At 36.0% G+C, this 20,357-nt stretch overlaps 1 protein-coding gene across 1 annotated transcript in view; it reads right to left on the reverse strand.

Moving 5' to 3' along the window:
- The window catches only part of LOC121407760 (A disintegrin and metalloproteinase with thrombospondin motifs 18-like), a 72,207-nt gene that overhangs the window by 18,145 nt on the left and 33,705 nt on the right, over positions 1-20,357 (reverse strand). Inside the window, exons 5-9 of the mRNA XM_041598955.1 lie at positions 18,521-18,680; positions 17,286-17,391; positions 12,358-12,495; positions 10,066-10,219; positions 600-908 (exon numbers count right to left, since the gene is read on the reverse strand). Coding sequence (XP_041454889.1) covers positions 600-908; positions 10,066-10,219; positions 12,358-12,495; positions 17,286-17,391; positions 18,521-18,680 — 867 coding nt within the window. The remainder of the gene's footprint in view (positions 1-599; positions 909-10,065; positions 10,220-12,357; positions 12,496-17,285; positions 17,392-18,520; positions 18,681-20,357) is intronic.

The raw sequence follows: 20,357 nt of genomic DNA on the forward strand, positions 1-20,357 counted from the left end.
AACAGGTTCTTCTGGCACAGAGTTCATGGAACTATACCAGCACGCTGCTAGTATAACACAAAATAGATCAACATTGAGGATATTACACAAATCTTTGGAGAATATAAAAAACATTTGTCATAACTGCATGAGTATTAATTTCATCACTGTTGATGGATTAGCGTAAATCCCTGGTGTTCAATAGGGGATGAAGAATGACTTGAGTTCACTGCACTGACATTACTCCCTCCAAGTCTGATTTTTAGCACCTTTACACCATGTGTTTACCAGGTATTGTATTCCCACAGAAAAATACTTCAAACCATCTGAATAATTTCGGGTAAATCTTTTTTCTAAACAGCCATGCTAATATATCCATTATTGGGGAAGGAACATAGCTTTATATTTTAAGACACATTCAAATGTTAAGGATACAAGAATTTATATCCTTAAAAAGCTACTTTTCTCAATCCATGAAAATAAAGAAGGCCCTATATTATCCATGTCAATGCCTATGGACTTCAAGATTTCATTTGGTAAAATAGCAAGCTAAGTAATATGCATAGTTTTTAGAACTCAACAGATGTGATTAATTTTTTTTTTAAAAGAACAGTTTTTACCTGAATGTTGCACATTCTGTATATCCTGCTTGGTCCTTCACAGTATTTGCCTCCATTCTGAGGGTGGGGGTTATCGCATCGCCTCTCCTTGTACTGCACCCCACCCCCACACGTCCTGGAGCAGACGTCGTAATCGCCATACTCTGACCAGTTCCCGTGGACCATGGTGGGTCCCAGCTGGCCCCGGTCTAGGCACTTGCCCTGGATGCACCACATGGTGGCGCCGCAGGGGGTTCCGTCGGCCGCTGGCAGGAACTTGGTTTCACATCGTCGTTCCCCTCGATGGCACCACATGGATTGGCAGAGACTCTGGTAGAGAGGAAGGAAAGGACAGTGCTTAAGACACTATAAAGGTGCTCTGATTTTGCACCCCTTCCATCACTGATAATCTAAAAGTTACTGAAATCATGGAGGACCTCCATTAGGGAGTGAAACTAGAAGTCATAGACTTTTACAATTTTATTACAAAAACTATTATGAAACAAAGCCTTAATCTTTTACAAATAACAGTTTGTAGAACTGTGACAATATGGGCAAAATACCAGTTGATATAACATCGCAAATTCACAACATCATCTATTAAATTGATCAGTCTTGATTTACATCATTTAAAAACTGCAAAGGATCAAAGCCTTCATATTCAAAGTCTACAACACTTTTTGTCAAGGAATATCAAAGGTTATTCATTTCCTGAAGAAGTCTTGTTGTTCTCAAAAGATAGAGCTATGTTTTGTAGTTAGTCTAGTTTTCATATTACACAAAACATTCAATAATCAGACAAAAAGTTACAAAGATCAAGAAAATGCTTGTCACATTTCCCTGCATAAACTATGATAGCAATAATGTGATGAATGATCCAAGCTACATCACATTAATCACAGGGTATTTTGAAGCGTTCAGTCACCATCTAATCACTCATTTCATGTCACTCACATGCAATCTACCACGCAACCAACAAAAGAAATTAATCTTCCAATTAAACCCTTTTTATCCATAGAATAGTGATTTACGTTTTACGGTCCCAGACACTATAAACATTAGATTAGATAGCTCAAATGACAGTTGCAAGGAGCAAGAAATTGATAAATTCATCAATTTCTTTTGAAGCCATGTGGTGCATGACCATGAATTTTGAACTTCACATCCCACAGACAATCCCCTACACAGATGATCCTAAAATGATCACAGACATTGGAAAAGGTGTGAGAGTGGGTGCTCCAGACACAAACAAAAATAACGTGATAAAGTGCAGTTATCATACCCTCTTTCACTCAAATATACTCAATCCAACTGATAACTTCGTACAAATTTGATCCATTTATTGAATAGAGAACTGTCATCGAGACCACTGAATGGCTTAAACAATAAATTTGTTCAGTCATTGATTTAAATTTGTCTAATGTTTGAGAATATGACTTTGCATTTTCCATCCTCTCTCACTCCATTTCTTTCTGCTCTCTTACCATCCAAATACACAGGTCATGGCCTTATTATAAACCACTGCTTTGCAAGACAGGGCGAGTGGAAACCAGATTCTCACATGATTCAAACTGTTTCACCTTTTTTACTTTAACCTCAAATTAATAATTTCCTCGGTAATTATGACTCTGTGATTGGCTTGCACCAATCTGTCAATGGGAACATTGTAATAGAATACAGTGCTACTGTGTATTTTTACGAGCATTAACTTTTAGCTCCTGGGGCCTCCGGCTATGATGAAACTGTTCTTGACTTCTGATCCTGTGATCTCTCTAACCCATTATTTTTTTAACCTTCCAAATGGATAATTTCCTGACACAATACGAGAAGGATTGAGCCACCCGACCCACCAAAACTTCCCATAATCGCAAGATTTTGATAGAATAATTTCTCATAATTTGTGGAAAGAGCTTTACAAAAAAAATCTTTCACCACAGCAAAAAACATGGGTAACATTCAGGAAAGCTTATTAGATTTGAGGCAGATTTGAAAGAGATCTAGATGGACTTATTCTGTAATGGGTATGAACAATTTTCACCTTCGACTGTGTTGCTACTTCGACACGCGTGGGTTGGCATGAAATCTTTTTAGATGGATTTGGCTACGATGGATTGCTTTGAAGCAGAAAGCAAACATTGCACATTTTGTTGTCATTGACATGAACTGTCAAAATTTATCAATTTAACAGCTTTCGAATTATGACAAATTCAAAATTTCATCGAGACAAATGTACAAATAAACCAATGACAAACATTTACAAAATCTTCAAAAGAAAGGTGGCTGGAGGATAATTTAAGAGATTTATACAGATTTATTTTCAATGGATGTCAATTTCTCAGCCAACTGAGACTCATTCAAATGTGTTATTTTCCTTTGACACTTTTAAACCTTTTCAATGACACCTCTTAATGCTATTGTGTTTTGTGTTTCATAAGTCTGATACATCCTTACAACAAGTCAGAAAACTTTACTATGTATTTGTACTCTGTGATCAAGTAGCAACAATCAAGTTATATCAAATTCAGTAAATCAATATTCTTGCCCCTGTCTATAGAACTGAATAAGGTAAATTTGAAACTTAAGAGGCACACTCCTTTTTTATTGTGTGTTTTTTACATAATTTTTAATCCCTGAAAAGCTAATTCCAAAACATGAAAAATTAAAAATACTATAGGATGAGAGAAGCTTGATAAATTTCCAGATTTTAATCATTGCCCTCGTTATATAACCAACAAATCATCATTATTATATAGTCATCATCACCATCACCACTAATATGATACTTTTAATGATTAATTAGATTACAATAAAGATGAAAAAGAGGGCTTAAATTGTTAATGGGGGCTGACACTGTAGGGTGTAGCCCCATCTTACAGGCCCCCCTGATATTAGGACTCCATGAGGGTAAAAAGGAAGGGAGGAGTTCACCATCGAGGGCGGGCAACGGCACGATCCACACAAACAGTTTTCATCAATTTCCTGGTCAATGCTTGATTCATCTTTTTTTTTTAGGATATAACTAATATTTTGACTGGGACAATACCCTTAAGACTAAAAGAAGTAATATGAGAACAAGGAAATGAACCAGGCTTTGATTATAATGGCATGTCCATAATTTGTCCAAGGAGTCTTTAAAGGACAAGTCCACCCCAACAAAAACTTGATTTGAATAAAAAGAGAAAAATCAACAAGCATAACACTGAAACTTTCATCAAAATCGGATGTAAAATAAGAAAGTTATGGCGTTTTAAAGTTTCGCTTATTTTCAACAAAATAGTTATATGAACGAGCCAGTTACATCCAAATGAGAGAGTTGATGACATCACTCACTATTTCTTTTGTAATTTATTATATAAAATATGAAATATTTTGATTTTCTCGACATTGTCATGTGAAATGAAGTTTCATTCCTCCCTGAACACGTGGAATTCCATTATTTTAACATTTTGTGCTTCAGGCAATGAGGTCCTAATCATCAAATTCGTAAAAATTGAAATATTGTATAATTCAAACAATAAAAAACAAAAGAAATGTCCATAAGTGAGTGAGTGACGTCATCGACTCTCTCATTTGGATGTAACTGGCTCGTTCATATAACTATTTTGTTGAAAATAAGCGAAACTTTGAAACGTCATAACTTTCTTATTTTACATCCGATTTTGATGAAATTTTCAGCATTGTGCTTGTCTGATTTTTCTCTTTTGATTTAAATCAACATTTTTCTGAGGTGGACTTGACCTTTAACTTCAAAGTAAATGTGTAAAAAAAAAAAATGTGTTTCTTTCAGGAATGCTGAAATTTAGTACACGTTCTTTCATCGCAATCTACTGTATATAGTTAATTATTGATTTGTTTTATGTAGAGTTACCTTTAAAAAAACTACAAAATTGATATGGGGTTGCTATTTATATTGTGAAATAGGGCGCCCTTCAAAGCTATTGCATCTGTAAGTCAAATCTAATTAATTCACACCATTGTCATATAACATGATACAAAAGAATTCAGTTTTGTCTCTAAAAGTTTCTCCAAATCTTGCATTCTTAAGTGGAATTGATCCCTATAATTTCAGAGTAGGTCTTTAATTTAACTGAAATCATCTCCAAACATGCAGGATATATGAATGCCACATGCATGAGGTGAGTAGAGAGATATAAATGTCACATAAGGCGGTTTCAGACCGCCTCGAAGTTCGTCAGTTCCAGGTATTCACTGATCGGGAAATTTACCCCGATCAGAAAATACCAGGGGGGTGTTTCACATAGATTTAAGTATGACTTCGGTCGCACTTAAATGTCGACGCGTACAAGATATGCAACGCGCAATCTAATTGATCAATACGCAGTAGTGCGCGTCCTCTTGGCATGATCTGACCAATGCTGTCATGCCTTTTATACTGCGCGCAACTAGGCATTTAAGTGCGACTCTAAGTCATACTTAAATCTTTGTGAAACACCCCCCAGGTATTTTGGTAATGTGAAAGCAAACTACGCGTAATATCCCCGAAAGAAAATACCCGCTAAATAGTAGGTACTTGGCAAAATTACGAGAACTTTCGCGGGTATTTTTCTAAGGTCGCAGGTATTTTGCGATGTGAAAGCAAATTACGAGAACTTTCAGCCCATCGTGTCGTTGGGCGCGGCGGCGTGGGTGGCTGCTGGGCTAGTGATTTTGAATCTCGCGCCTTGCCTGCTTATCAGACCATACTGCGCATGCTCGTAACTTCGGGAACTTATCCCGAAAGGGTATGTTTCAGGGCGGTGTGAATGCAGGAATAATTAATGGGTATTTTTTAGCCCAAGAAAGTTCTCGTAATTTAACGGGGATTCTTGTGATCGAGGCGGTTTGAAACCACCTATAGAGTAGAGATTCTGAATGTGTACAGAAGGGGGTTTCTTTACAAGTCATCAAAAGTTCAGAGATAGGAAGTGGATGTTTTTTGTAGAGACATATGTAAGCAAAGAAAATAAGGTGCAAAAAATAAATTAAGAAAGGTTTTCAATGAACATGTTGCCAAACTTGATTACAAAGCAACTGTCTTTAATCCGAACGCAAATGAACTCTTTGAGTTCAACTACCTCTTTCCCATAGGAACATGGGTATAGTACACATGTATTTCCTTGGCCACTTTGAGAAATATTAAAGGAAATCTTCGCTGAGTAAATTTCTAGAAATCACATTAATTGCTCTGTGTGTCTTTGGGTGCAACAGAGGAAAGAGAGGATTTCTCTGCTGTCTTCTAGCTCAGGGCCTTTGGGATTTCAGTATGACCAGCCTATTCAAACTTGGATTGGAAATGATGTATTGTGTCTTACCAAAAAAAATCTTTCATAGAGATTGCTCCAAGTGATATAAGTAAAACCATGCATGTACTTACTTAAATTTATTTCAAGTGCTTCCCTAGCTTGAATAATATATATTAGCATTAATGTGACTTCTGTTCCAACAGCCTAGAGCATTGAGATGCCTATTGACTTCCAAAACCAAAACATTTATCAGAAATTTCAATGAACAGATTGCAAAATATACCATAAATTCCTTATTTCTTCACATAAGTCAAAGTAATCTTGTGACACTGGGGAGGAATTTTACAATCATTCATCAATCAACACAAATGAGTTTGAGCTTGTGTTAATTATGAACTCAGTAATCAATAAGCCACATCTGTTCATAATTATTCTTCCATGATCATAGAAAAACAAACAAAAATTACCAAAGTTGACAAAGAGACAAATCATTTACAACAAATTCATTACTAAATCACCAATAACAGGATGACACTGCAAAGTTGTTTTCCACCTTAGTCCCCAAAGTGTTTTTATATCAATTGTGACAACTAGATCCACCACATCAGTTTGTCTTTAGGTGTAATCTGGTTTTGGGGACATGGACCCTCTTGATTGAATTACATGACTCACGTCAAGATCTCCATGCCATGCACACTTCTTGAACTCTGTCTGGACACAAGGTATTAGGATGTGTGAAGAAGAGGAACGTGGTGTCAATTTTGTTGCGGCTTTCAAACATCCTTCCCAGTTCCACAATGACAAATCAAGGTACAATAATTTGCAAATCTGTCTTTGACAAAAAAAAGATAAGTTTCCAGCAATCTTCTGAGTAAGAAGATTCCGACTTAAGGTCCTTATTCATTTCACACCTTCTTTCTATAACATAAGCAGATCTTCAAAATAGGAAGGAAAATAGTTCAACAACCATGGAATGAAGGGCTGGATATATATCCAAAGTTGTATTAAAAAGTTTAAGACAGCTTGATAACAACAAAACACATACTATGAACGAGCAAAATAGAAAAGGCACCAATATATTTTTCATAAACCCTGTCAAATACTAATAACATCAATGACCACAAAATCCTTAAGGCTGCTCAGACAAGTCAAAATGGATGGCTGATGGTCATGAATGTAGATCTAAATCTAGAATTGGGATACAAGTTGTTTACAGCTGAAAGCTTATGTCTATGGCCGATATTGGTACTTGTGTTGGGTCCATAGAGTGAAACAATTTATTTATTGTAAAAAAAAATCAATGCAGAGAAAATGCCACAGGAATAAGTGTTGCACATCCCAACAGGATAATTGACAAACCATCGCTGGCACCTCTTAATATTGGTCACCTCCTGTAGAGACAAGCACAACATCAAGTCCAGGTCAGAGACAAAAGGCTAATCTACATCTTGGATGAATTGAGTGTCCCCTTTTAAACAAGACAAGGCTGAAAAACAAAGTGCCGGACAAGGACATGGTCTCATAGTGAACTTGAATCATCTTAAATGACAAACTGTGAGAGTGGTCAAGTGATTAGGGTTCTGTCGCTTCTCATTAGCTGTTCTTGATGTGGTCCAGTTGAAAGTATTCATTCATGACAATGGTATTATCATTGGTCCTTAGATTTGAGAAAAAGGAGTTGTCTGTTTTGACTAGCTTCCTCAGATCAACAGGAGCAAAGGGGGAAAACCAACTTTACTGGAGTACATGCATATACCAGATAAATTAGCAAATTATTAGTTAGCCAGTTAGGTTATAAGAGTACAAAATCAGAACGGGGCGTGTCTATTAAAGAGGAAAAAAATCAAGAAAAAGATTATGTTCCTGTAATAGATCAATTTCCTTTCCCAAGAAGTCTGATTTTTCAGCAACAGAAAAGCCCTTGATGAATATATTGCAACTCACAAGGAAACTATATCACCTAAAGACTCTTCCAACTCTGCAAACTTCATGAGAAGTTCAGACTGGATGACATACAAGTTGATTTCTAGGGGCCTGCAATGACTGGCAAATTTCTTGTGTGAAGGACAAAGCAACCTCAGTCTCGTCGCTCCACCAAATCAGCAGGCACAAGCCAGCTCGTCGCGCCTCTGCATCCAAGCGGCTCACCACACACGCACACACCCATCCAGGGATAGCTCTGATGTTGGTGATGCCTTTAGCAGCTCTCTAACCTTTCATTCCTACTGGCCACTGATTCAATTAGATTCCCAATCAGTGGGCAGGGGATGACAAATCAACACAGAGGTACGGGGCATCCCCTTGATCACAAGCCAAATCTAATTTGACAAATGAGACTTTTGTCTGGCACGTCCAAAAAGGCGCACTGATCACTATGAAACCTCTCTGGCTAAAGAAGTTTCTTTTTCTTAATATTCCATGTAAAATAGATATTTCTGATTCTCCATCAAATCTTTCAATGTATTTAGATCTAACAAAGATAATCATGGAATTTCCTTGCGGTAATAACTATGGTAATGTATGTCAACTGTTGTACATCTGCCTGGTTACAGTTGTAGATCAACTGTTTCAGTGAAATGAGGGTGACAGTTTTTGCTTAATCTTAAACATTTCTTTCTGTCAACTTTATGCATAAGGTTAATATTTCATGAAAATATGTACTTGTAAGATGGAAATTACTGTACATGTAATTACTTTTCTAAATTCTGAAAAAAGAAAGACACAAATGAGAGAAACGAGAAGGAAACAGCTGTTGGATTGATAGAATGAGAGTTATATGGAAGAGCAGAGAAGGTAATGTCAATTCCAATCATGTCAGACCTGGCAAATATGAATTTGAACAAAACCAACATTTGCTTTCCATTCGAACCACCATGTCTACGCCCCTCAATCATTAACACACCTTAGCAACATACCTAATAAACCTAACGCGTTCTTGATGGAAATGAAATTAATGAGTAGGGAATGACGAATCATTACACCAGGCCAGGACATCCCTTTCACCAGTTCTCAAATCGAACCTGACAAATTACAGTCTGCTATAACCACCGGCTTTGAAAGCTTATATCGTCGGTCTGTTGCAGCTAATTTAGATGACTCAAGTTTGATTGGAGGGAGCCGTTTGCATTGTTTTCCTAAGGTTTAAGACAATGTAGGCCAAGTCAATTACTTGTAGATTTGGGACAGAGCTCAAATTTTGATGATGATGGAGGTGATGATGATGATTATGATATGTACATTTTCAGTTTTATAAATCTTTTAACATGATTTGAAAATATTAATTCAAAAGAAATTTTGGGGATTGTTAGACAACTCATGATTACTTTAATATCTAATATATTCTGAGGTATTGTCAAATCACAAACAAACATTTACAGGGAATGTTCTCTTCTTATTTTGGATAGTATAACTTAAAGTACTCACACATACATGTAAAAGAACTGAAGAATCCAGTCCCACCGAACAATACCTTTGTCACTTAGAAGCCATATTCAAAACCCCATAGGAGTATATTTAACTAAATCATGGATCTATGGTGACATAGATGATAGAATTAGATGTAATGAGGGGACAAGGGACCAGCTAATAATGGGATATTAGGCAGGGTCTGTATCTTAATGCATAAAATGGATGTCTCTTGGGCATGTTGGGCTAATTATAAGTGGTTGTGTCCTCCAAGATAACTAGAGTAATTGAGTTGCAACCGATTGCTTCACTATTGATGAGCGAGTACTTTCAACGATAGGCTTCAAATGAGTATGTGACGCAGACGGAATCAGTCTAGTAAATAAGTTCCAAATTATTGGTCTCGGACACTTTCTGGGGTTGAATCTTTGAACATCATTAGCGGCATTATCATTGGCAGAAGCATCATGACCATTTAGATCATCATCATCACTATCTCCATACACATAAATATCATCATCATCATCATTATCATCACAATCATCATCATCATCATCATCATCAATCATCTATCTTCAATATCCTCATCATAACCACCATCATCATAATCTGCTTCATTACCCTAACCAACAACTGGTTTCATGCACCTGTTAAGACTACTGAATCATTTGTTTGTTACTACAATACTATTTCCATTCTTACCCTATTCCCAGAACAGAATGTTCACAGAAAGGGGTAATATTCACTTCAAATCCAATAAAAAAGTTACAAAAGAAGAATTAGTCACCGTTGTGCCCCTTCAAAACAGCAAACCTCACATCAAAAGAACGCAAACAAACCTTTCCAAGATTGAAGGAGCAGAGGCGAGCCTTTGGTCCAAACTGCCACTGGCACTGCTGATCAGCGCTGTACAGCTCTCCAGGTAGACTGGGCGGGTACTGGTACTCGGCTATACCTATCGGCTCATCCCAGGTGCATGCAGCTCGATCAGTCCTGCCAATCAGATAAAAGATACACAATCGGATAAAAAAACAATGATATTTAGACTAAAAGCCGATGTGACACATTGCGGATCCCCTGTGGAGTGAATGCTATGATTCATGTTGTAAATCTAATTCTGCATTGTTTTCCCATTCTGTTACAATAAGATGTTTTGCGATGTTCAGAGGAAAACAGACAAATCAAATTAAAAATAAAGCAGGAGATAAAAGCCCCACAAAACACTGATCATGAAGCAATATCTCCTTGCTTATAGATTTTAAAGTGTTATTATAGAAACAAAATATATACAGTAAAACTAAAGACATTGTAAAAAAGGAAAGGGAAAATATGGTATGTGGCATGGAATGAATTGATTTAAACCAGGAATTGCAAAGCAATTAATAGATCAATTCTAGGAAGGGGTATTGGTTAGGCAAACTTATTACAATGAAATAGAAGACGATATATAAAAATGAAGTATGACTTTTTAACATTTATTTTTGCCTCATGTATGTATGATATTTTGCAAGTGTTGGATGAGACAAAAACAGGATTAGTGGAAGAGAAAGGGAAATAAAAGAGAATGTTTACTATGACCCACATTCGCTTCAAGCTCTACAAATTCTCTCCCCCACTGCCATGCTATGACCATCACAGGATGAGCTGGGGGCTAAGTCTGGCGATCTCTCTTCCCGCTTCATCTCCTTCAAAGATTATATTCATGCAACTCATGCCAATGATCTACCTTATTTGAACTTGGTAAATAGACAACAGCTGAGTCAGGGTGCAAAGAGACCCACCAATTATGGGTTTTCTGCTCAGACTGAATTCATCGCAGCACGGAGGAAATCGTTTTTGTAATGAGATAAACAGGGTGTATGGATGGATGTAAAAAATAAGATGAATTTGAAATGTGAATTGCATTAGGAGAATCAGCCAAAGATGGGATATGAAAATTGAAGGAAGGCAAATTGGTAGAGAGAAAAAAAGGGGGGAGAGAAAGACAAAAAAGTTTTCATACTTGTAGCGTTGAGTAAATTTTATATTAACATTATTAAACTACTGAATTGAAGCACTGACCAATACTTAAAGTCTCAGAATGCATTTTTTCTTTAAAGAAAATCATTCATTATCAATGAATTAAACAAAAATATAAACTTTATTAAGCCCAATCTGTACCCATGTAAAACAAGATGCTTCAGGGGCCTAAAAGGGTTCAACTGAAGTATTTTTGAAATCAGCCTCTGACAAATCTCAAATCATAAAAACAAGAAACTGAAGCCAATTTCCTTCCACACTATATCCTCACACTATTGATGATGAGTCTAAATTGCAATTTCCATCTATTCCTATCAAATTTCAGGAGTGAAAAAAAATACATATGATTCACCATCCAACAGGTCAGAACTTTCTTCACCGGGTAACCCCAGATTATGCTCATGCAAGTTGTTTTTTATTTGTTACCTCAAAACAATCATCAAAGCTTTTCCTGCTTCAGACTGACCAAGGGAACCTGCTGCTATTAAGAAAAAGGATGGGGACATGTCCCCTCCTATCCCTTTCCTCATGACTTAAAACAAAAAACTTTAAGAATGATTCACTGATCAAGAGGTCAATTCGACAATGTATGATCCCATATTATTTTAATCTCGTCTTTTGCTTGGTATCTCCCCGACATTGAGGATTCCCTGCTTCAAGTGTTCCTGTTGCTGTGATGGAGGAAGGTAGTATGGTACATATACAGCAGGTGGATTCAGATGAAGCCTGTGGTGCCTTTTGTACCTTAGAAAGTCATCAGGGCTTTTCCTGCTACAGGCTAAGAAAATCTACCAGTGTGACTCAATATGATAGGGGATGGGTCTACCTATGCTATCTGACCATATTTTAAAGAGAAATTACTACTAATAACTGATACAGTGTGTAAATATAGATTACGCCTAAGTTGTCTTTGGTAACTTTAACAGAAAGTCATCAAGGTTTTTCCTGCCACAGGCTGACCAAGTGATCTTGCCAGTGTGCCTAGAGAGGTGGCGGGCTAATATCTCTTCCTGTCAAATTTGATCACATTTACAGATGAAACTACATATGATTCATGGACCAATAGGTCAGTTGTATGCTAGACTAATCGAACACTTGTATTGCTATATTACCTCAGAAAATCATCAAGGCTTTTCCTGCTGCAGGCTGACCAGGTGAACCTGCCACTGTGACCAGAGAGGGTGGGGGACATGATGTCACCAGCTGACTTCCTGCAGGCGTTGCCATCGCCATCATGGACCATCCCAAAGCTGAGAGGAAGAGAAATGAGATGGAGACTGTCAATAAGTGGTCAATTTACAAAGAGAATATCAAGTTGATTTACATAGTATGAAAGAATACGCTTAGGAGAAAAATTTGAATAATAAAAGTGAGTAAAATAGAATAATGAAATAATGATAATGGAGAGTGGGAAGGGAGATAGATGGGAGTAAAGGACAGAGAGATGGGAAGGAAAGAGAGGTGAAGGGATCAGAATTATAGAAAGAATTGATTGGTAGAGTTTTCATAGAGATCATAAAAAATAAGCATCCAACTGTAATGGATGAACTAAGCAAATTGACAAAACAGAAACAAATTTTTGTCAAAACATAACATTATGTCTGTACCAACTCTGGCACGCCATAAAAAGTTCAAAAGTTGGATTCTAGGTATTACAGGATTGAAAAGTAAAGGATGGGATAGTCTCGATACTAATAATCAATGTCTTGAATCCCCATTCAAGTGGATATGCATAACACTACTTTTAAGAATGATAATATATGTACATTAATAATATCAAGTTATCAATACAGTAGTAACGAAATGTTAGTAATCAATATGTAACATACTTTATTCCTGGGGGCCGTTTCATAAAACTTTTGGTAAGTTAAGAGTGACTTTAAGAACGACCGGTGAACCTTTCTTACACGCTAATTAATCAACAATGAACATGTAATGGTGAATGTCATTTACCAAAAGAAAGGATCACCAGTCGCTCTTAAAGTTATTCTTAACTTATGAACAGCTTTATGAAACACCCACAAGATCTAATTCATATCTTCACTTGAATTACACTCAGTCAAAGTAAGAATGAAAGCATCAAAATATGAACATTGAAAAGCATATGACATAAATATTAAGATACTTAATTGGTAATAATTCCTTATTTCAGTGCGATTATGATAAATGGCTCGAAAGCTTGCCCATGACACCCCGACTCACTCAGTAAAAGCAAGTTGTTTTCACACGTTACCGAATTTCAGAATGAACCGTAATGCACACTTCAATGATGGAAATAAAACTCATGTTTCATAAACCATGTTTCATGGGTGAGGTACAGTGTTATGAATTGACTTGGGTTACAGATTGACTTCTCCTGGGAGATCTTTGTACCTTGGTTGAGTTCATGGTAACCTGAAGCCTCATTAGGTGGTTTCAGACCGCCTCGAAGTTTGTCAGTTCCAGGTATTCTCTGATCGGGAAATTTACCCCGATCAGAAAATACCAGGTATTTTGGTAATGTGAAAGCAAACTACGCGTAATCTCCCCGAAAGAAAATACCCGCTAAATAGTAGGTACTTGGCGAAATTACGAGAACTTTTGCGGAGATTTTTCCAAGGTCGCAGGTATTTTGGTGATGTGAAAGCAAATTACAGGAATTACAGGCGCAGGAGCTGGGGTGGCTGCTGGGCTAGTGATTTTGAATCTCGCGCCTTGCCTGCTTATCAGACCATACTATGCGCATGCTCGTAACTTCAGGAACTTATCCCGAAGGGTATGTTTCGGGGCGGTGTGAATGCAGGAATAATTAATGGGTATTTTTTAGCCAAAAACAGTTCCCGTAATTTAACAGGGATTCTTGTGATCGAGGCGGTTTGAAACCACCTATTGCTTCACCAGGCTACGTTTGGATGGGATCAACAGATACACCTGAGGATGCCTTAACATTAGAAGTGATCACCGTATTTGAATATACATGGACCAAGATAAAACTATTTTGTTCACAAGAAATCATGGCCAGAAAGTATAAAGCAAGTTGAGCTCAAATTCAGGGTTTTGCTTGATAGTTTGAATCCTCTCATAGTAAATAGCATTAATATAGAGGAGGTTGTTAAGTTGTTACTTTCATCTGTTTTTTTTTCATGGTTAAAAATAATTGGGAAGTTGTCTAAGTTTATTCCTGTTTTTTTGGACACTCTACTTATTACTTCTGCCACAATGCAGTTCAGGGGTGTTCCAAGATTTTTAGGAACCTTAATCCACAAGATACATGATCTGGTAATCTCTGTAATAAACTAATATGATTCAGTAAGGAAAAATTTACATTGATGACATGGACCCAACTGCTTAAAAATTAGTAATATGATTCCTTTACAATCCAATGAAACAGAACCGAGGTTCTATTCCTTTATTCCATGCTCTGCTGTTCAGGAGCGAGGCCTGCTTTGAACATTCCATTTTTCAAAGTAAACATTCCGGAAACTAGTAACTACCATGGCAACAATGCTCAACCTTGGAAGGGTCTATGTAATTATCTTTTGAAGCAATATGGTGACTCAGGGTACACTTATCTTCACTTATGAATCTTTCCCTAATCTTTGAACGGATGATGAACCTAAAGTGATATGATCCAGGATGCCCTCCCCTTTTTAACACCTCGCATATCAGTATCCATACAACAAATTTGCTTCTCTCAACAACGCATCATCTGTTTCTCACACATTATACACCTCTGCGATGCTGCAGTTAACTCTTCCTTTCCTATGTTGGATTTTATATTCAGTCATCACACACAATGAGCAAATGTTGGCTCTATAAGGGTTAAAGATTTGAACTTAATGCTAGGTATGATGCACATGAAAACTCATATTTCAAAATAACCAGGTGCAATGTTGTTGCATGAATCATGTTACGATTCCCACTTCCCACGAAAACTGACAGTGACTTTGTTTGTTTGTAGTTGACAGATTTAGCCCCATTTTTCTTATCATTGGATGATGTTCAAGTGATGGAAAAAAAAAAAGGTCCCATGTGCAACCTATTTCTTATCACCTAGCAGAAAATATGAATCACTCTTAACAAATGACACAATTGACACAGGATTCAACAAAACAAGGCACTTATTGGCCAAAAAATGAATCAAGGTTTTCAGGATACCTAACAAGGTCTGATTCGACGATTCCTTTGTAAATCTTGTGAACATATTTTGTCATACAATTTTGAATCATTGAAAAGTGAATTTCTCCAGAACATCAATCTCCATCTTGAGCTTGACACACACACTCTTTAATTTCAACAGTAAGACTGTACTTATCATTATGTATTGGCAGATCCAGGGGGGATGGCACAGCCGTCCCACACCCAACCCCCCCCCCCCTTTCGAGAAACAAAATTAAAATTTGTAATGTAAAAATGCTGTCAAAACAGCAGTGTCCCCCCCCCCCCTTTTTGAAAGTGGAGACCTTTTTTTTTCGCATGTCAAATTTTTTGGGGACGAAATATACTTAATTTTTGGTTAAAAACCCTTTTTTTCTTTGGATTGCTTGTCAAATTTTTCCTCGGAAAAATGTGCTATCAGTCCATGCCATGTTTGATATCAATAACAAATTCTACACTTTATGACTCTCACCCATTGTAAATAGGCAAGATTTCAGTAGCTTCAATTTGCAGTCTGTAACTTGCCACTTTTAACAAATTTCATTTAAACAAAACTCTGATATGATAGTAGTGAACCCTGTGTCCTTTTCTTAACAACCTGCACCTTGAAGTTCATTGCCCAACCCAACAGGTGGCAATCCCATTGTTGTTTTCTCTTTGACTCCACCATACAGGATATTATAAATCATTATTTTTTTTCATCTGCTTATCTCATCTCCTCTTCAATAGCACCATATGCCGAAAATAATTCCTGACGAACAATTTAAGAATTCACAACTCCTTGAATAGTATTCCTGATGATGTAAACAGTCACCAAGGTAACAAACTACTTGTAAAAAAATATTGTACAAATGCAGTAAGAGTATTGTCATATTCATTTATTTCTTAAATCTTTCTCCCTATTCCTCACTCACTAAACTATCTGAGTAGATGCACGGCTCAATGAAGACACACACAATTTTATGAATAGTTTGTTGACTTTTAAAGACAGGTTTCTTCATTATGCTGTGCTCAAATGTGAAATTGTATTCAATGGTAAACTGAAAACTATACATGCAATCTTCACAGACAAGTTGTCTAACAGTTCATATTATTCATAATATTTTTCAGCTGTTTACATTTCAAACTTCTACCATATTCCAATTGTGGTTGGTAAGCTGTTTTATGCATTCAGGAAACCAATGGTGCCATGTATGGGCTATGGGTGCTCCAATGACCATAATCAGCATCACCAAAGTTTCACATGCTATCCTTAATTAGTCCAATAAAAAGTCATTAGTGTTCATGAGCAGGATGTCAAGGGCAGACAAGTGAATACTGGATTCTAAATCTATTTTATTTCAAATTGAAATACACAGAAAGAAAAATAAAACTGTAAACCTGCATATGTAAGTAAATTACAATTCAACTGAATAAAGACCCATTCAGCATTTTCAAAGGATTTTTTAGTCCTTTCGTTACAGTCCACAAATAAGTTTGAACTTCAGAGACTATGATTGACTAATTTCCTTCTGTATTTTCATTTGTAGTTGTAAAAATATTTCAATAACCTTCACCTATAGTTCAAAGCAACTTTTGCTAATTTCTCTTCTATTTCTCCCCTTTTATTTACTTGTGCAATGAAGACTGGACTCCTTCTCTACATACAACATCCATATCTTTAAGCATACATTTTCCCATACCATACATAGAATATAGTAGTAAGAAATTAAATTATAACATCCAATCAATTCAAAGACATTTCAATTCCCAATCTGCTGACAACTGCTCAGAATAAAGGTAACTTTTCCCAAGTTTCTTTTAAGATTGAGCAAGAGAAACATAACTTGGTGGATTTCCATGTGTGGTATTATGTGTCATACAATGTCTTTGGAATGTAAGGGTCAAGTATTGTTAGACTTACCTGTGACCTGATTCATGAGCAACTGTAAATGCTAATCCTAATCCAGTATCTTCATTTATTGTACAGCTCCGGTATTTACTACACATCCCACCAATAGGTGCAAAACCTGATACATATTTTTTAAAAAAAGAGAAGAAAATGAAATCATTCATATACTAAAAACATACAAATAAAACACATAAAAAGGTTATCATCCTTCATTCACCCTCATTTTTTATAAACACAAGTAAAGTTTAAATTCCAACACTGACACATGTAATCAAGTCACTGCGTGTATTTCAGTGATATTTCTATCATTTGATTTGATTTGACTAGACTATATTTTTACATATTTCACAAGTACAAACAACAACATGAAAACAATATCAGAAAACTCATGAGAATATAAATCAGACAAGGCATAACAATTAATTCAAATTAAAATAAAAAGCGATTTGGAATTAAAGACAATTTAAAAGAGTGAAATATGAGGGAGCCTGCATAAAAAAGCAAAGCTTGTTAAGTCTGCAAGATCCAGAAAGGAATAACAGTCTGAGTGAGTAGGAGAGGACAAGTAAGTAAATTGATTATAATAAAGTAATGCCAAAATGTGACAATTGTGGATATGTAAGGAATACAAAAAAATAAATAAAAAAGAGACTTGGGGTAGTCTGTAATAGTAACTCAACATCAGCAGTAGATAGCAAATCACTGATCATTTCTATACTTTTCATTGAGTAATTTCTCAAAGTCTCTTCTTTTATCAGTTTTTTTACAGAAAATAACAGTGTGTTCAGAAAACCTTCATGCAAGTTGCTCAATGATTATTTTTTTTTTACAGATACAGAAATGATTAATTTCGCATGTACACTTGATGAATTTCATACTTGAAACTCAAACCAAAGATCTATTATATTGTACACTCAGCAATTATGACTGAAGGTCCATTTATAAAAATTTATGTCATCTGTTAAATGAAAACTGGGCCCTTTCACCTAAAAGATACAATCAAGGTACATAAGGGGAACTATAAATTTACGAAAAGCCATTCATAAAAGTTTAAATAAAATTATATGAAATAACGTAATTATAATGTCATGTCTTTATTTTACACGTCCAAAGGACCCATATCAATAAGGATTTACTATTGTGGTAACTTTACAATTAAAGAAGTTACCATGGTAACAGGGCTCAGTAGCAAATCACAGTTACCACCTTTATGAGATGGGTTCCTAGTATCGTTTCAAGATCTTTACCTAATGTATCACATGGTTCATTTTTCCAGGAGCATATATCATTTCCGGTCAGCAGTATTGAATGGTCATGATGGGTTCCGTTTGGTGTGGTCAAGGTGGACTGCCATTGACAGAAGCTATTCAATGATCGGTCAGCATGATGAGAGATGGTCAAGCCAGGCTGTGATAAAGAAATATACAGAAAATTTGAATTTACATACATTTTATTGTCTATATATATATATATATATTTCTCAGAAACATTTATTTTCTCACAAGACAATGAAGCACCTGCAAAAAAATTGACATTATCACTACTCTCTCATTTACATAAATAATATGTCTGTTTATATAGAGGCAAACACACACCTTATGACTTGACCACGATCTGATTTTATTTCGGAAAGAATCGCATTTTGCTCATTTTCGGAAAATGTGAATTAAAAGGATCTTTTTATTTGAGGTTATTTGAAATTATCCGAGGAAATATACAAGTTTTGGATTGCAAGCCTTCATTTCAGAGTAAAGGGCAAATTAGTTTCATATTGTGACCACTGGTACGATTGCTATGGCCTAATTAGGACTAGATATTCAATTCGCCTTTATTCTATTTAGGATTATAGCATAGTCACAGATTTGAACAAAGGTATTTGTATGACGGTTTAGAACATTACATAGTAAGATATTCCAGGTCTCAATATTAGCACGAAATTCCACTACATTTTATTCCAAAATTGGACCACAGACCAATTGAAGGTGTGTGTTGGCCGTAACGCAATTACTGTATCAATGTACATGTACTCTACTGGGCTTGAATCTTGGTATCACATTATTACCCCCACTGTTACTGAGCTGCCATATAAGTAATCAAGGAATAAATCCTACAATAAATTATGAATAGGAATCTGGAAAAGAAGAAGACACTATTAAGAAACATGATTGCCACTATATGCAGGTGAATAATGTAAACAATTTTCTAATTCTGCACCACAGTATTTGCTACTTTCTTCAATGTAGCACATATGTAAACAAATCCAAAAACTTCGTAGGGAGCATAAAAAAGATCAAGGCACTTCACAATTTTCTTGAAAGCCATTTCCGTTAAACTGAAAGTGAAAAAATATAGCTAAATCAAAAGGAAACATACAGCGTACTAAACAGAAAATGTCAAATCCATTCTAGATTATTGGCTAGATGTTCGTTTACATGATGACAAGTTCAGACACTTTGGGCAGGTGCTGCTCCCCTAAACACATTTTATCAGATTTCCATAGGAAAACATGGAGCTCAAATGTAAATGCAGCAGCAACAATCAACCTTGAGTACATTATTAACTCTCAGAAAGTGAGTAGCAGTGCTTTAATCTGCCGAAAACACTTCTCTTGCTTTTGAACCACAGTATTTGTGCAAGGTCAAAAAGAGATAATCATTAGCATGTCAATAATAAAATTAACATCAGAATTAGGCAAAACTCTTACATATCCAGTGTGAAAAATGATTCAAAGCTCTTCATCTGTTCAAAAAAGGTGATTATCGCACAAGTATAGTAACAAAGTGAATATTCGTATGTACACAAGAACACAAGAATATTGATAGCTTCAAAGAAAATCCTGATGAAGGAGACAGGACTTAAGGACCTTATTCTATTAAACCAACAGATTGCAACTCTACTCCATCCCCCTCTCAATACTATGGCTTACTGATTTTTTTGGGGGGAGGGTTCATTTTCAGGGGTTGATGAAGTGCTAGTCTTGAAAAAAATTGTCAAAAATCTGCTTCTTTCATTTTAATGACAATAATGCTCCTTAAAAAAATACAAAAAGAGAAAACCTTCATTCAGAAGAGTCAACAAAGGGAC

This window comes from Lytechinus variegatus, chromosome 2, assembly GCF_018143015.1.
Source record: "Lytechinus variegatus isolate NC3 chromosome 2, Lvar_3.0, whole genome shotgun sequence".
NCBI classification, from domain to species: domain Eukaryota; kingdom Metazoa; phylum Echinodermata; class Echinoidea; order Temnopleuroida; family Toxopneustidae; genus Lytechinus; species Lytechinus variegatus.